Here is a 17,094-nt window from a genome sequence, read left to right on the forward strand (position 1 = left end):
TACTTTAATAACTAATATTTATAATGAATTATATATATGAGAATATACTATGATCACTCTATTTAACAGTATTTTTCAATATGATCGGTTCATTTGTACTTTTAATATGAATATGAAATATTCATATCCTATTTTCATATTGTAAAAAAAATATAGAATTCACAAAATCAAATCATAATTTCTCTTACATTGAAAATTCTTTGAATTATTAACTATATTGATTACAAAAAATAAAATATATATAATCTTAAAAATAATATTTTTAAAGATTTTTTATTAAATTTATATTAAGATATATTTATGACTAAATTAATTTTATGAGAAGATTGATTTTAATAGGATTTCATTCAACAAATCAAATTTATAAAAGTTATAGTAAATTAATATAAAATTGATTCCAAAACTGACATTCGATAGTCATAATTTTTATCTCAAAATTGATTTTAGCAAGGAAATTATGTTAATATATATTTAACAATTCATTTTTCTTTTTTAACAATATTTTTTTTTTATCATAAATATATTCATTATTTTCACACATATATACACTAAAAATTATATTACCATCGTTATATTCACAATTGAAATGGAATACTAAAATTAACTTGAGAATTTTAAAACGATGAAAATGTCACATCTCATTGTGGTTATGCGTCATAACCAATATGAATAACGAAAATAAATATTGAAGAAGGACAGAGATAGGATAAAAATATTGAAATCAGCGCCATCTCTAGAGTGCCGGAAATGAAACACATAAAGAAAAGACAGAAAATGGTGAAAGAAGGATGGAAATAGAATAAGAACTGATCATTTGCGCCATCTTTTGACTTCCACAGATATTAGAAATAGGAAAACTTCTAAAAATATTCGAAAGATGGCTCTGAGAGTCAATTCTCTATGTCTATCTTTTTCCTATTATTTTCTATCCTTTTTTTCTATGTTTCATTTACGGCACTCTGAAGATGGCGCTGATTTCAATATTTTTATTCTATCTCTATCCTTTTTCTCACTATTTCTTCTCTTTCTTTACAATTATTTACAAAAATGTACTCAGGAGATTTCGATATCTGATTATTATATATCTTTATTGTTTTTTTTCTCTAATTAATTAATTTATGAATAATTTGATTTATATAATAATTTGATTTGTTTACTATTTGTAACGATCAAAAGATAGTGAATAGAATTATATAATACAATTTATATAATATATAGGAATATTTATGAAAAAATGTATCAAAAATAATATTTTAATCTAATTTTAAGACAAGTTCTATAACAAATCAGAATTATATAAACCTATTAATAATATGTATATGTAAAAATCTAAATTAATTGAAAAACTAATCTTAAATTGTTTGTTCGAAATAAATTGAATCTTTATTTAATCGATACGGACGATACGGAATAGAGTTACATTCGACAGAGTTACATATTCTACACCGAGCAATATAAATATGTTCATTTATTTTAAATAGCGATATAATAAAAATTATACTTATAGTGTTCTTAGCTTACTTGTTATTTAAATATATTTGTTATAAAAAAAAATATTATGTAGAGGAAAAAAGAATTTGCCAGGTGTGGGGTTCGAACCCACGCTCCCAATTGGGAACCAGAACTTAAGTCTGGCGCCTTAGACCGCTCGGCCAACCTGGCTTGTTGGTGACATCGTTCTCTATATTACTATATATATATATATTGAATAACTAACAAATTTTGTTTTTTTATTTAATGTTTTTAAATATATATTAAAAAAAAATTTTAACTCCGTTTATAATATATTAAAAAACATTTATACTTTTTATCCATTGGGCAAAATAGAATTTTTGATATATCTTATTCCTTTCCTATTAGTATCCAAATTTTCTTTTTTTTAAATTACATTGCAAGCTCGATTTACTTGAAAAGTAAAAGTCTCTCAACTATAAAATTTAATGTCTTTTATCTTTTTAATTCTTTTTCACGAAAAAATATATCTTTTAAACATATTTTACCCTATTCTGCCCTATCATAAAAAATAATCATTAAATATTAAGTAAAACAAAATCCAATTTATTTTCATAAGATTAAAAAGAAATTGTAGTAAAATTCTTAACATTTACAAAAATTTAAAACAGATGTATGCGTATAATTTGAATAATTATAAAGTAAAAAAAATAATTGTAACAAAAAAATATTTGACAAAGAATTTTTATCGAATATAAATACAACTTTTATTTATTTATTATTTTATTATTATCACTATCTCGAAACATAAATGAAACAGCTTTATTTTTTCGGATACCGCACGCTATTGTAGGACTTGCAGAATAAAGGTAACTCAATAGCGGAGAATAAAGATTATCGGTAATCAGCAGATGGTAATATTCTTTTAGATCGATGGAAGTACAATGCATTGGAAGAGTGGTGTTACTAGAGCTTACAAACAGAATTCAAATGGAACCGACTCGGCGAAAAAGCAGATCTTATCGCAGCGAACTGTCAAGGGTGCATCACGAGATTGCTCCTATCCCTGCCGGCTCCCAACGGCCCCGGTTCATCCCCTTTGACGCCGGACTCAAATTCTACCCCGATATCGCTCTGACGCAAAAGAGCATACGGAGTAACACGTCAATATACTTTTGGAACTTGATGTAATTGCTATTAATACGGAAAGCAATATGAAATGCGAATTTCAACAAATTTTATCTATATTTTTTTGTATTATTTTTATATATCGTCGAGCCAAAAGAATAATAATAAAATTACGAATATTTAATTAAACACATCATTAGTTCTAGAAATATTTAATTCTTTCGATTGACAACAATTATTAATTATTAATTATTTAATTATAAAAATATGTTTGATTTGTCTTTTTAACAATAACATTTTACGATGTAGTTACGATACAGATTGTAATGATATTTTTTTTTATCGATACATAAATAAATTTATCAATGAAATCAAGTATATCAAAAATATTAAAAGAATTACGAACTGGAATTAATGAATAAAAAAAAAAAAAATATGGTAATAATAAAAATGAAATATAAAGAATAAAATAATTATTTTTACAAACATTTCACAAAAATTGCTCGTTTTGTGCCCATTTCTCTTACTTTATTTTTCCTTTTTTAGATTCCAATTAGATCGAACGCGACACAAACCTCGTACAGAATTTTATGGGATCGCACGTGGCGAAAAAAAGTAAGCCGACTGTTTGTGGTGGATTGGCGGGCAACGAGGGTGCAGTTTGCAACCAGGGGATCGAAACAATTCGGCGAGAAAGTCTATTAATGCATCGAAATATAAAATGTGCAACGTAAACTTCAGTTGTTAAATACGTGCTTTATTTTTTTTTTTTTAACGCTAGTAACGTCAATAATTAATTCGGAAACAGTGGAGGCTAATTACCGAAACAATAAACGTAAAGTAAGATTGATTTGCGATCGCATTAATAATTAGCGAGCGAGCATGTGCCGCTAGCTGATCGCGGGGAAATAATAAGCAAAATGACGTATGATCACGATGAAAGAACGTGTTTTCGTAGGGGTCGGGAAGGAAAGCAATATTGGAAGAAAAACGATTTCGTATTGTATCCACGTTGTAACGTTTGCAATGGGACACGTGGCGGCCATACCGCGTGCCACGTGCCGACCAATCTAAATCTAATAACACAAACAGCTTTACAATAACGCGCTCCCTGCGTGCTACCGTTTGCCGGTAACAGGACACCATGTGAACTAATCGGTCCGAAGTGGTCCTCGAGATCCTGTTTCGCTATTTGTCGATCCCAACTCCTGGGAGCAACACGACTCGATGCTCTAGCGGAAGATTGAGTTAACTCCGTTTTGTTCCTGTTTTCATGTTTGCACGGTTAAATATAATATACTCACCATTGTTCTTGACGCAACGATGTAAAAACGAGAATGAAAGGATCGGTGTAAAATAAATCTCGATCGATTTTAATTCTCAAAAATGTAAGTTTAATTTATTTTAATTATACATCGACGAGTGTTTGTACGCGCGTATAACGTTCGTAATGCGTTCGCATGCGTACAAGAACGACACGCCATGTAAAAGGATGACATTGTGTGATCGAACGAAAGTGATAATTAATATATATATATATATATTTATATATATATATTATAATCAAGATCACAATATCGCAGAGCGCGTAGGCTCCGGGACAAAGAGCTTCTTCGTTGAGGAAGTTTGCTCGCCAAGTCGATATGCAAAAAAGGAACTTTTTACAATGATAACTTTAACGATAATCGTTTCGAAAAGGAAGAAAGAAAAAAAAAAAAAGAAAGAAAGAAAAGAGAAACGATACGATCTACGCTCGTAAACTGCTGCAAAATCTGGACTAATCGAAGATTTCAATTCTGCAACGGTACATGCTTCGTATACTTTCGTGAGATTCGTTTCCTGTGAAATTTGTTTTGGGCCGGCTTATCGAACGATTTCAACCAACTATATATGTTTTATACAGTTGCTGCGGACGATTCCAATTTTTAACGTTGCTTTCTCTCTCTCTCTCTCTCTCTCTCTCTCTCTCTCTCTCTCTCTCTCTCTCTCTCTGAAGAACACGAATCGCTATAAACGTACGTACGTCGGAAGAAATAAGTTTTGACCGATATTGGTAGAAATATATCGATGAAAAAACAGCGGTATGTATACTATATTATCGCGCGGTGGTCGATTAGCACGTTAAAAGATTGGATCGCCAGCGTAACGTAATCATACGAGTCAAGCTATGACGATCTACGTATTTATTTACATCTATGTATAATTAATTTTCGCCCTACAATCACGTTAATATCGTTTCGTTGGATTCCTGGAAATAGTATTTATCTTTTTGTACATCGCAACAATATTTACAAGGAAATTTACAAATTACGAGTTAGACGAGTTATTTACGCTACCTAGCCGATATTGGTTAGTCTCTTAAAACGTACGGGTTTAGGAAGATAAAATTTCAAACTTTGAAAATGCTTTCTAAAACTATGATGTCTGTTATTCACTGATAAGCGATATGTCCGTCTAGTGGTGTCATTTCGCCCTATATCCCCTTTATTATATAGCCTCTTTGCTTGCTTTGATATAAAATTGCGCGGCACCCTGTCAACGTCCCCGCCCGCGTATACTATTGCCTCTTCAACAACCGGGCGCATCGTCGTCGCCGAACGCCGTACTACGAAACAGTACGAAGAAAAAACACCTTGAAAATACTTTGTCGCAAGATATAATCACTTAATGATTTTCGTATACGAGAGGAGACGCAGGGCAAACGAGGTACTCGATTCTATCGATAAAAACGATCTTTTCGTATCGAGATAGCTAGATTAAAAATAGCAATATCGGAGACACGAAAAGTGAATAGTCGTTCGGTTATTCTTTTTTTTTTTTTTTTTTCTTTTTTCAACGAATTTCTTTTGAGATGAAATAATTTTAAAGGATCGAACGATTGAAAGATGTAGAAATAATTTATTAAAGTTACATATACTTATCGCGTAGTAATTTTTCGGGGACGAATAATCGATCGTTTCTTTTTTTTCTTCCAAAAGTTACACATATCTATAAACCGAACCGAACGACTATGTCAATGGATGAAGAAAACTCTCCTATGTGCTTCGATATGTATCATTCCTTAACTTATTCGATCATCATAATGATCATCATAATGATGATACGTTATCGATCTTTTTTTTTTTTATCATTACTTTTTTCTTTTTTTTTTTTTTGCACTGTACTCTCGCAAACTGAAGCGATCGGTCGAAACTCCGACGAAAATTATTCCGCGGACGGTTTCTCCGCGGCCGTTTCTTCTTCGGTTACGCGGGAACCGGGAGGGGGAGGGGAAAAAGGAAAAGGAACGAATCGAGAGGACCGGTTTCGATTCAAGAAAGCGATTGTCAATCGCGAATACGATGATTATCGGAATATTAGAATTCGACGAAAGCCTCCGCGTCGATGGATTTCGCTTCCGTGAACACGTAACCCCTCGATATTTTCGCCGGAGCTTACATCTCGTAACACTATTTCCCATTCGACGAGAGCAACGGACTGGCGGCGTTTGAATATCCTTGGCTGCAGGTCGGCAACATAAATGGATTCACGTTGAACGGTGAACCGACCACCTCTCCTAGTCCTGCAACATACCAACTGTCGGTTATACGTTAGTGTCATTCGCTACAGCTTACAAATTACGAATATAAATATATAATATAATGCGAATATGTATATAGAAAATTCGTTTCATGCTCATGTACGTATAGAAGGAACTTTAACGAACGGGATAAATTTTGGTTAGAAGACTGATACACAAGATGAAGAGGATCGTATTCGAAATTCGTGATTAGGGCACGTGGCAACAAAAGGGCTTCAACGATCGATCTTATTCGCTAAGTGGATCTCGGTAACGATCGGCGTTGCAAGGCGGGGGGGGGGGGGGGGGGTTTAATCGAGAAGCGATATCGAATTAACGAAACGAAGGAGGGAGAGGGATTTATCAACGATTGATAAATGAACGTGTGCGTACATACATCCTCGAATCTCTCTCGTCTCTCGTGCATGTTTCTCATAATTCTTTAATCGTAGTGCATAGGGTGGTTGTGGTGGTGATGATGGTGGTTGTGATGGTGGACGGTTAGCGGTTACTGGGCGGCTGTGGCGAGGTGGTGCTGTGTGGACCAGTGCGGTGGGACTGAGGTGGTCGGTGGTCGTACTACGGGAGCGAACGCACTCCCGTCCCCGGACGTATAGAAAATGCCATACTGTTCGTGCGCTAAAACGAAAATTTCACATAAGGGAAAATCATAAATACATGCATAAACGATTAACTGTACCATTAAACTGTAACAAGCTGATGTGTCCTCTGCGATTTCGCGCAACATGCATTTCGCTATAAATATAAAGCCGACAAATGTCTACGTTCTCGTCTCGTTTCTTTCGAGAAAAAAAAAAAAAAAAAAGAAAATAGAAGCGTTAAAAGTAAACGATGATTTTTTTATATAATAAAATTTGACAATGGACTTTTCGAAGCGAAGAAGAAGAATAATCGATAGGATCGATAGGAAGATAAAATTGGAAAATGCAGAGACAAGATTTGGAGATTCCTGTAGGAAAGAAAGAAAGAAAGAAAGAATGGTATACTTACGCGATGTGTAAAGGGTTGGACTACCGGTGTACGGATTGGCTACCGAGTAACTTCCGTTTGTGCTGTGACTGTGAGGCGTGCTGGCCGAACTTCCGCAATAACCACCGCCGGTCACAACCCCGCGTGGACTCGCGCTGCTGCTTTGCCTGTAGGCATCGGCGCTACCACCGACGCTCCCTCCGACGCTACCACCACCGCCGCCTCCGCCTCCACCACCGGCTCCTGTCGTCACGGAACTACCGTCTAGAAATAGAAACCTGCCCGTCAGACGAACTCGTCAGTATTTCATCATTCTGTTCATTGCGTTTTGCCTACTGCACCGGAACGAGGAGAAGATCGACTTAACGTTGGATCAATCGTGTTCATGAATTTCAGATTCGTTTCCGCGAATTTTAAATTTTAAAATCAATATTAAATTGGTATTATTTTATGTAAATATATCTTATATATTTTTTGCGGCAATGCGTACGTAATAGTATAAAGGCACGTTTGAATCGTACGTTTATTGAAAAAGTTTTATCGTTTTATACAGATATCTACAGGATATGTCGATCGATCAATTGCAATAAATGATATTTAGCGTAGTGATCGTTTCGCGTTTCTAATTGTAACAACGACCGTGTTATCGTGTCAGTCTATACTAAATATCGTTTGGATACTTGCCGTCTGTCCATTTCGCCGCGCTACCGTTTTCCTGTACCGTCACCGCGAGCTGTCCTGTATACGAGTTGAACGCTGTTGCCGAACTGGAGGTTGGAGGTGCAGGTGGATGACCCGATCCCGGACTTCTCGGTGCTCCCGTAATTCCGGCGTTTCCGCTTCTGGGCATACTGTACAAAGCTTCCGCGAGATCGGCCGCCCTTTTCAATATGATCTCTTTTGGTAGTTTTTCAGGATCTCCAGGATGCCGGGGAATAAGCTTCTGTAACCTTTGGAAGCCGTAATCGATCGTGGGTTCGTTCAATGCTGAAAAATTTTGCGAATGTCATCGTTTTTCTTTTTTTCTTTTTTTTTTTTTTTTTTTAATACGTCATAGAATGGAAAGAATGGAAAGAATGGTTGTAACTTTCCGTTATACTTACAAACGTAGACGAATCTACCAGGTGCGCCTTTACAGAATTGTTTAGTTTTATAGGATAACGTGACTTCAACGACGCCTGGTATCTGTCGAGGAGGAGTTTGTACTCTGATCGCATTTGGTGTAATTAGCTAAAAGAAAAAGGAAAAAAGAAGAAGCGAATTAAATCATAGCTTCGAAATTTGTTAAATTTCGATTTTTAAAAAATTACATACCTCGCTCCAAACCAACATCGATCCAAAAACAACTTGAAGCCCATCGAAGAAATTCTCCCCGATGATTATCACCGTCGATCCGCCGGATGTCCACCCTTCGTTCGGCGATATCGCTTTTATACACGGCGTTTGAAGAGGTACTGGCGTATAAAGACCTAATTGTGCAAATACGAAATATTATTGCGTTATTTTATCGATACTTCGATACAAATAGCATTGTTAATGTACTGCAAGATTTCAAGTTATTCCGGTGAAATGGTGGTTTGAATTAAACCTACCAGAGACATAAATTAAAATTGCACACAATGTTAATATCTTAACATTATAGTATGATTAACCATTTACATTTGCATGTCTGTGCTGTTGCGTTATAAAATTATTTTAAGCTACGTTAACATTCATAATTATGCATGACCTAATTTGCGTTAAAACAAATTTTACGAAATGTACGACGTGTTACGTACATACAATTTCTTAATTACGATCGTTAAAAACACATAGTAAAAAGAGGCCCTCGATGGATGCGTACGATCCCTGTCACGCGTCAGTTTTACACGCGAAATCACGAAAACAATAATTCGAGTAACAACTCGAGAGAGGGGTTTGAAAAATTACGCGAATAATCCTTCGATCGCGCGAAGCAAATGGATACAGTTGGTTAGGAGGTGGGATACGGAAAATTATCCGAATATTCTGTTTATTCGGTGGAGGCCGTTTGATAGATATATTTCTAGTGGGAAGAGAGGGAGTGAGAGAGAGAAAGAGTAAAGGAAAGAGATGGAGAAAGAGAAAGGAGGAGGAGGAGGAGGAGGAGGAGGCTGAGAGTGGGCAGAGAAGGGTTGTAACAAGAAGGAAGGGAGGCGATCGGGCCGCCGGTGTCTCTGCTTGGAATTTATAACCCAATGATATCATTTTGTACCCTGGCGAAGCCAAGCCACCCCCGGTACCAACCCTGGCAGAGCGGAGCCACGGCAGAGTGGCTGACATCATGGTATATTGCCCCCAGTGATGCTCAAACAGTTTCCACCTCGGGTGCTTACGCTACTAAATCTTAAAAGGTTTAAGAGATTCCAACTTGGCGTACGATTTTGAAATATCGCGTTTCGAAATTTAACGACTACTTAAATCTGTTCCGTTGACATCGTTACACGTTGTAAAACGTTGTTGGGAATTTATATGGTATTCTACTTTGCGCTACGTACAAGTAAGACTCGAGTATTGGAAGGAGGGGGGAAAGGACATAGCGTTAAAGAACAGCGGTATCCGTGTAAATAGAGATTCTTGAATGGGACATGGGTATTTATTGCGTTCAATGTAGAAGAAAGTCGTTAAACAGAGTCGGCCACGTTGGCAACCACCCTGCTGGAGAATTGTCGGGTAAAGTGGTATGAGGCGGAAAAGTAGGAAGAGGAGGAGGAGGAGGAGGAGGAGGAGGAGGGTTGAAAAGAGGGATTCAGTGGAGGAGGCCGGAACAAGCGTACCAACCCGGAATAAATAAAATCCCCCGTGCCACTGGCAAAGTGGTAAGGGGTGCTACTCTCCTTCTACTCTTTCGAGCTTCTCTCTTACCACGAAACCGTGGCCAAAGAGTCGTACTCCAACACGTTCGGCCCGATTCTCTCTGATCACTGTGAGATCGCGCGATAACTTCGTTTACCCCCGATATAAAGATCCGAGAACTTTTCCGAGAAAAAAAGAAATTCCTTTCGCTTTCATCATTTTACGATAATATTGCGTTCCATTCTTCACAATTTGTATTTTTTTTTTTTTTCATCGCGACACGTATCGCGTATGGAGAATCTTTCCACGAAAACAATCTATCCGATGAATTATGAACGAACTATCCTGTTACGACAAAACCTGGTAGAAGAAGAAGAAGAAGAAGAAGAAGAAGAATTTGTTTCGATCGATCTGAAACTTTGATTTCTGGAACGGATGGAAAGATCCATCCGTTCGTAACTACGCAAGATGTTCTCTTTAGTCGTCCTCTCTTTCGACGTTCCCCTCTCTCCTTTGTCTCATTGGTATGCCTGTTTCAGCGTTTTGGGAGTTGCTCGCCAGGGAATTTGGAAAGAGTGTTAGCGGTATGGCGTCACAGTAGTTGCGAAAACCGAGAGGATGGCTCGAGATAGCGTAAACTTAGCATTCACAAACCGACATCTCGGAGCAACCAGCGTTAAGACGAAGCGAGATCGGCGGTAGAGAGAGAGAAAAGGAGGAAAGAAAGGTCCAATTTCGACTCTCCTCCCTTCTCTTTCTTCTTCTCCTTTCATTCTTTCTATCTATCCGTATCTCTCTTCCCTCGATAGCAGCCACTTGGCAAAAAAAAAAAAAAAAGAAAAAAGAAAGAAAAAAGAGAAGAGCGAAAAGATACGATAGGATGAAAAAGAAGCTGCGAAGAGGGAAGAAGCGAGAAGAAGAGGAATGGAGGAAATAAGAGCAAGGAAAGAGGGGGCGGAGAGAAGCGTGGTAGATCCCTCGTTTTCCCGCATCCCATTGATTTACATCTTGTCTTGGCGCAGCGAGGAAGAAGAAAGAGTGGAAGAAGAAAGGCGGGAGAAGAGAAGCCGCGCGTAGTCGAGAGGGTGGCCGCATGATATCAGCCGTTTGTATGCGCGACCGACGCCAAACTTTGCTGAATTGCCCTATGACTCCTTATATCCTATTCTCCGAGCACGCCCCCTCCCTCTCCTTTTACGATTCCCCCCTCTCTACTCTCTCTCTCTCTCTCGAGTCGTTATACCGATCTCGAAGAAAACCGACTCGCTCCCTTCCCTTTCGTTCGAGAATTCCGTAAGGGTGGTGCTAGGATTCTCCAATTGTAAATGACGACTATAAATCGGTCGGGGAACTATCGCGAGATTACGTGTGCGCGATTAATTGCGCGTTTCGCCTGCAATTTAATTCCGTATCTTTTCTATTCGAAGAAAGGAAAATTCATCCATAAAATGCTTTCATCGATTTTACCGATATTTTTGATCGATTGTATCATTTGTACTGCTAAGCTTTTTAAATATTCACCGTTACGTTACATTAATTTTAGAAAGGGGAGGTTAAATATTCGAGCAATGATCGAAAGTATTTAAGAGGATATCACGACACGCCATTTATGATTCGACAGTTGAATTAGAGAGTCGGTGCTACTTACTGTTGTATTCTCCAGGATCACTGGGATCCAATCGTTTCGTTCTACGTCCGTGTTTGCTGTTGTTGTGAACGAACATGTTGTCCGAGACGGCCAGTAGCGGTCCCTCTACTCCTACTTGCGTGGAAATGACCACCTGTTACGGAACGTTGAAATTCGTCGACGTAAGATTTCGGTTATTAAAATTTAGGAAAATTTAGGAAAATTTAGGAAAATTTAATCGCATAAAATAAATTGCATAGAAATAGTACCGCTTTTGAAGTTTGTTGCAATAAATAAATAAGAGTATCGCGTAAGGAATTATTTTATGTCACTTTTACAATTTTTTGACGTATCGTAAAATCGAAACTATGTCATGGAACGTGTTGCGTAATTTTATTTACGCGTTATGTAAGTACATATGTTAATCATATATCTCTTGCGAACAAGCAATGTTGCCTGATTTGCTGCATCGCATTATATGTATTTCGCCATGCATTCCGTGACTCTCGTGACCCCCTATTTGCACGTATGATAGATACTATCGTACAAATGTATGAATACAATCTCATTAAAGCTGATCCTTGGAATATCTCGTAGTAACTAATTTTGGGACATTATGGTATTAAATAATTTATCATTATTTTTAAATATTGTACGATATATATTAAAGATGCATACTTCGATATAAAGTACAATATTACTTTCATTTAAATTAATTACATTATCCTTCATCAAATAAATTACTAGAAATGCTATTAGGAAATAATTGAATTTGGCTTCGGTGGTAAAGTAATCTGTTTTTACGATATAAGCAATGCATTTTCACGAATAAAAGTTTGGGCAAATTGAAACAAGCCACGCGGTTAACCACGAGTTTGTCGGATGCAAACAAGAGGACGATGATTTTCGGGAGAAAGTAGAAAGAACGTTTATAAAATCGACTGGGCGGTTGGTAAATGCCCAAAGTTTTGTCCTTTCGCAACTTCACAACTTTCTTGGCTAGTTGGCCGTACTACGTAGCACGTAACGTCGTGGAAACTTACGCCGGCACCAAGGGTGAGGACTGGCCTTCGCGAGGCAAATTTTCGAGGAACCGGTAAAATTTTAATTCGCAACGTCGAGTAATAAGCGATTCCTAGACAAATTCGATGAAGGGATAAGCGTTTCAACTTTGAGTTTATATTTAACTGGTTGAATGCAAATGTGAAATCCACGAGAGGTGGACGTGACAAATTTTGAAACGATTGAAACAAACTTTTGTCGTAACTTTTGTTTAAAAAAGAAAAAGGGAGAAAAGAATTAGGGAACAATTGGAGGAACAGCCTCGAATCTGTTCCTCTATTCGATTACAAAGTGAGTAAAGGAGAAAGGGAAACGTAAGAAATGGCGCGATAAGGCGGACGGAAGCAATGGAAGAAGGCGAAAAGGCAGAGCGCAAAGTTTTTGGTAATTTATTTTTTAATTCTACCTTTTGTCCGTGGAAATGGATACGGACGGGGTGGCGAGATACGGCTGTCGGTGAGTAGGAGAGACCGTTATACGGGGGTAGGGGTGAACGGATACGGGGCTGGGTCGGTTGATGCCGCGCTGAGCTAATTGCCAACCCCTTGGATTACGTCTCTTGGATGGGGATCTCAACTTGCGACGATGGCCGACCATCGGGAAATTGCTGTCTCCTCGACCAACTTTTTCTTCTCTTTTTAGAAATTAAAAAAGAAGCCAAGAACCGAGAGGCACGCACAATGGTACGCCTTTCTACTTTGCCCTTATACATAATTTCGCGAGTCGTGATTCGAACTTGATGACCGACTTTTTTCCACGCCACTCACTCTCCCTTTCCCTTCGAATAATCGAGTGATCGAATTTTTAAAGCGAATCATCCGATTTGCCGAAGTTTTAACATCCCGATAAATAAATGATCGACGCGTTGAAACTTACCTGGAAACGTCTCATGTCACGTGGATTGCCCGCATTCTTAAGGCAGTTCTGGTTGCACTTTAGGAAGAATTTGAGGAAGAATCTGAAAGCAGAGGGGAGCGGAGTTAAACGGTTGACAAGGTGCTTAACGCTCTTCAACGCCGAGAACTTAATTAGAACGCGAACTTGGCTGGAAAGTAAGCCTGAATATTGCATAAGCCAATCGTAAGCCCTGTTCTACTCGCCTATATTATTCAGTATTTCTCTAGATTAAACCTCGAACCACGCGTTCTTCGACCTTTAAGGCTGTATTGTATACCGTGCTAACGTTCATGGTTACCAGTCTACTAAAATGTCGAAAGGTGGCCATCTTTAAAAATATATTCGATTCCCATAAATCAGCGTCAGAGCTTTCCACACGTTACATTCTATACATATACATATACGTTTCAAGATTGTCTTACAACTCGTTTGTCCAAGCATTCTTACATATCGTATCGTGATATCCAAGATAATAAATTATTCATAGCATTTTATTAATAGAATCTTACTTGTTTAAACGCTTTACTTGTTTAGAAAATTTAAAAACATTTTATAGAATATATTTCAAAAAGAATCGTGACGAAATATGAATGATACGCCTTTACGAATGGGAATAGTAACGATACGAGCGATAGAAGAAAAATTCCAAAAAAAAATAAAAGAAAGGAAAGATAGGTTTTAGGTAAAAAGTCGACAGCTCAATTTTCATGAATTATGTATAATGTAGGGAGGATATTGAATTTGAGAAAATTTTAGTGGATGCGGGATATTCGCGTTCGCAGTGACGGAAGAGAAAGGAGAAGAAAGAATTGGACGAAGAGAGCGAAATAGGAATATATCTCTGTTGAGGAGAGAATGAGCGAGAGAGAAAAAAAAAGAGAGAGAGAGAGAGAAAAGTGGAGAAAACTCGTAGGAAACAATCAGGAGGACCGAGACGATGAAGAGTTGGACGGATGAAGGGGGGTAGTTTTCTGGGTGGCTGGTAGGCTTGTCCTCCCGTGGGACACCATTGTTATCCCCCTACGGACTGCGTCTATACGATCCCGGGACTCGATCGAAAAATCAAACGCGTACCTCCTACTAGCGACGCTTCCTTTTTTTTTTCTTTCTTTCTTTCTCGTTTGCGCGAACCGTCCGAGCGAAACTCGTAGAAGAAACTCGTCTGATTTCACTTCGTCGCCTCGTCTCCCCTCCGCTCCTATCGATATCGCGTCCTTCTCGCGTTCCTTTGCCATCCCTATTTTCGCGTTAAAGGGATAAATAGAGTGATGCACTGCAGTGAACGCCGATTCCTTTAATTTTACGAACGCTCGAGAAGAAATAAAATCGTTAAGGTAAACGTAAACGGACCCATCGTTTTCTTATCCTTGATTTATCTCTTACTCAGTTTCATCGTTTTATCGCCCTTCTTTTTTTTATTATTCTCATAAAATTTCAGGAAGCAGAGCAGAGTAATGGTACAAATAATGGGTAGCGTCGAAGCTAATAAAGTCATTAAATCGAGACAAGCGTCATCTTAGGTAATCGTAATCGTGTAATTCATCTTATCCTTCGTTGAATCAAATTTGATATTATTTTATATTATACCTTGTAATTGCAACGAAACGGTATAATTTTTTAACCTTTTATTTCTTTTTAATGTAAAATAGTTGCACTCATCCTAGTTGAAATTAGCGAATCGAGGAGAAATGTTGGATACCTTGGATGTGTAATGATACAATGGAAGCGTCAATTCGTTCCTTTTTTTGCGATATCACACGCACGCACATAACGACACGGAGCGCGCGTATTATCGCGCATTACACACGGTCGGATTATCTAAACGACACTTTTATCGTCGGCTCGTACGATCCGGCGCAAGTTGTCAACCGAGTCGAACGTTTGGCACGAAATCCATATAGCGGTTGGAAAAGTGAAAAATAAAAACGAGAAGCCGATCGGAGTGGCCCTTGTTCGCGTACGGGAAGGGTAGGGTGGCGGGACGTAAAGAGAAAAGGCCGAGGAAGAAGGGAAAGGGAGGGATACACGCAGAAAGAGAAAGGGAAAGAAACGTATCGATCTCCTGCTTCTACGTATCTATCTATCCGTATTCATGGTGTACACGTTCCAGCTTCTCGCGTTAACGGCTACACTCGGCCGCTCCAAGAGAGCCGAGCGAATTTAATTTCGTTTACTCTTAGAGGACGTTAAGATCTTATCGAGATGCTGGATGGGTATTCAAAGCATTGTACTTTCCCTTATCGACCTTGTGAATCTTGCTCTAAACACGATGTCTCTGCCGTGCCTGAGGCGTGGAGAACGACGCCGATGCCTTCTAGTCTTTTCCAGATACGAATCCTATCGACCATGCCTGTGTACATACCTCTCTCTCTCTCTCGTTACACGGGAAACGGAAATGTTTCTCAACGTCGAAGGATTCGTCGAAGGATCGAAGATCGTTGCTTTTGAACGATCAAATTTACGCGACTATCAACTTCGAAAGCAATCGAACAAAAAAGATTTGAGAATAAATATAGAAATATTGGAGAGGACGAATTCGTAAGCGACGCTAATCATCGGCGACAACGCCGATTCGACATCGTTGTATCGATGTCTATTCATCCCTCCGTTCTTTTTTCCTCTCTCGACTCGTTTCCTTCCACGCTATCCTCCGAGTATTGGCTGTTAGGAGCTAATGGATTGCGTTACCGACTGATTCAAATGCGAACTGGATTTCATTCTAAGCTCGATGGGGCGACAGTATCGGCGATGTTGTAACGGGAACACGAGCAAGAAGGGTGGAAAGGCCAGTTTCTTACAGGGGCTCAAACTCGATTTCGATCATCTATTAGATTTTTCTCCTTCAGCCGATGCTTTCCGCGAGCTTGCGCCACTTTTCACGATAAAATCTATTCTGGATCGTCGCTTAACACAACCGGCAAGTGTATTTCGCGTCGTTGAAACGTTCGATCGTGTTGAAGATCGTTTGTTCCAACAGGTCCAAGATTGATACGTTTCCCGATAAATATCTGCGTGTTTTCGATTCAAATATTTTTGAAATATTCAACGGAGTTGCAATTTACGAATAACAAATAAATATTCCAGAGCTGTTAAAAGAAATTTTGAAAAAGAAGATTCTAATGTTAATAATCAACATTTCGAACGAATGATAATAGAATTTCGGTCTCCGTGAAATTAAAGCGGTTTATCGGTGGATAGAAATCAGTAGTATTTCTTGCCGTATCGGTGATTGTTCGGTTGCTAACGAATTGACACGGAATAAAATATACAGGAGTCGACCGATTGAGAAATCATTTCCAACCTACCTTCCGATCGTAGCATACCTTTCTCCGTTGCCTCTGTTAAAATGAAAATAAAACGCAGCAACGCGCAGCGGAAAGTGGAGGGTTGTATGCGATGGGAGAAGGGGAGACAGAATGGCAACGGCGTGTAGCGGGAAACGTGCACCGTTCGCTGTTTCCAGTTTTACAGTATACAACTTCGCAACGTTGGGATGGATGAACGAACGAGCCAGAAAAAATAAACGACGTCAATGAAAAAAAAAAAAAAAAAAAAAAAAAAAAAA

General features: G+C 38.2%; 1 protein-coding gene and 1 non-coding gene across 2 annotated transcripts in view; both read right to left on the reverse strand.

Annotated features, from left to right (window-relative positions):
* Positions 1-1,578: 1,578 nt before the first annotated feature.
* Trnal-uaa lies at positions 1,579-1,662 on the reverse strand. The gene has a single exon. It is a non-coding gene; the product is annotated as a tRNA-Leu (tRNA).
* Positions 1,663-5,863: 4,201 nt separating this feature from the next.
* The window catches only part of LOC122715795 (transcription factor collier), a 67,177-nt gene continuing 55,946 nt past the window's right edge, over positions 5,864-17,094 (reverse strand). The window contains exons 7-13 of the mRNA XM_043938256.1: positions 13,509-13,590; positions 11,592-11,724; positions 8,444-8,598; positions 8,233-8,359; positions 7,814-8,116; positions 7,151-7,393; positions 5,864-6,142 (exon numbers count right to left, since the gene is read on the reverse strand). Coding sequence (XP_043794191.1) covers positions 6,030-6,142; positions 7,151-7,393; positions 7,814-8,116; positions 8,233-8,359; positions 8,444-8,598; positions 11,592-11,724; positions 13,509-13,590 — 1,156 coding nt within the window. The 3' untranslated portion in view covers positions 5,864-6,029. The remainder of the gene's footprint in view (positions 6,143-7,150; positions 7,394-7,813; positions 8,117-8,232; positions 8,360-8,443; positions 8,599-11,591; positions 11,725-13,508; positions 13,591-17,094) is intronic.

The sequence above is a fragment of the Apis laboriosa genome, unplaced genomic scaffold, assembly GCF_014066325.1.
Source record: "Apis laboriosa isolate Shangri-la unplaced genomic scaffold, ASM1406632v1 scaffold40_cov151, whole genome shotgun sequence".
Taxonomy (NCBI): Eukaryota; Metazoa; Arthropoda; class Insecta; order Hymenoptera; family Apidae; genus Apis; species Apis laboriosa.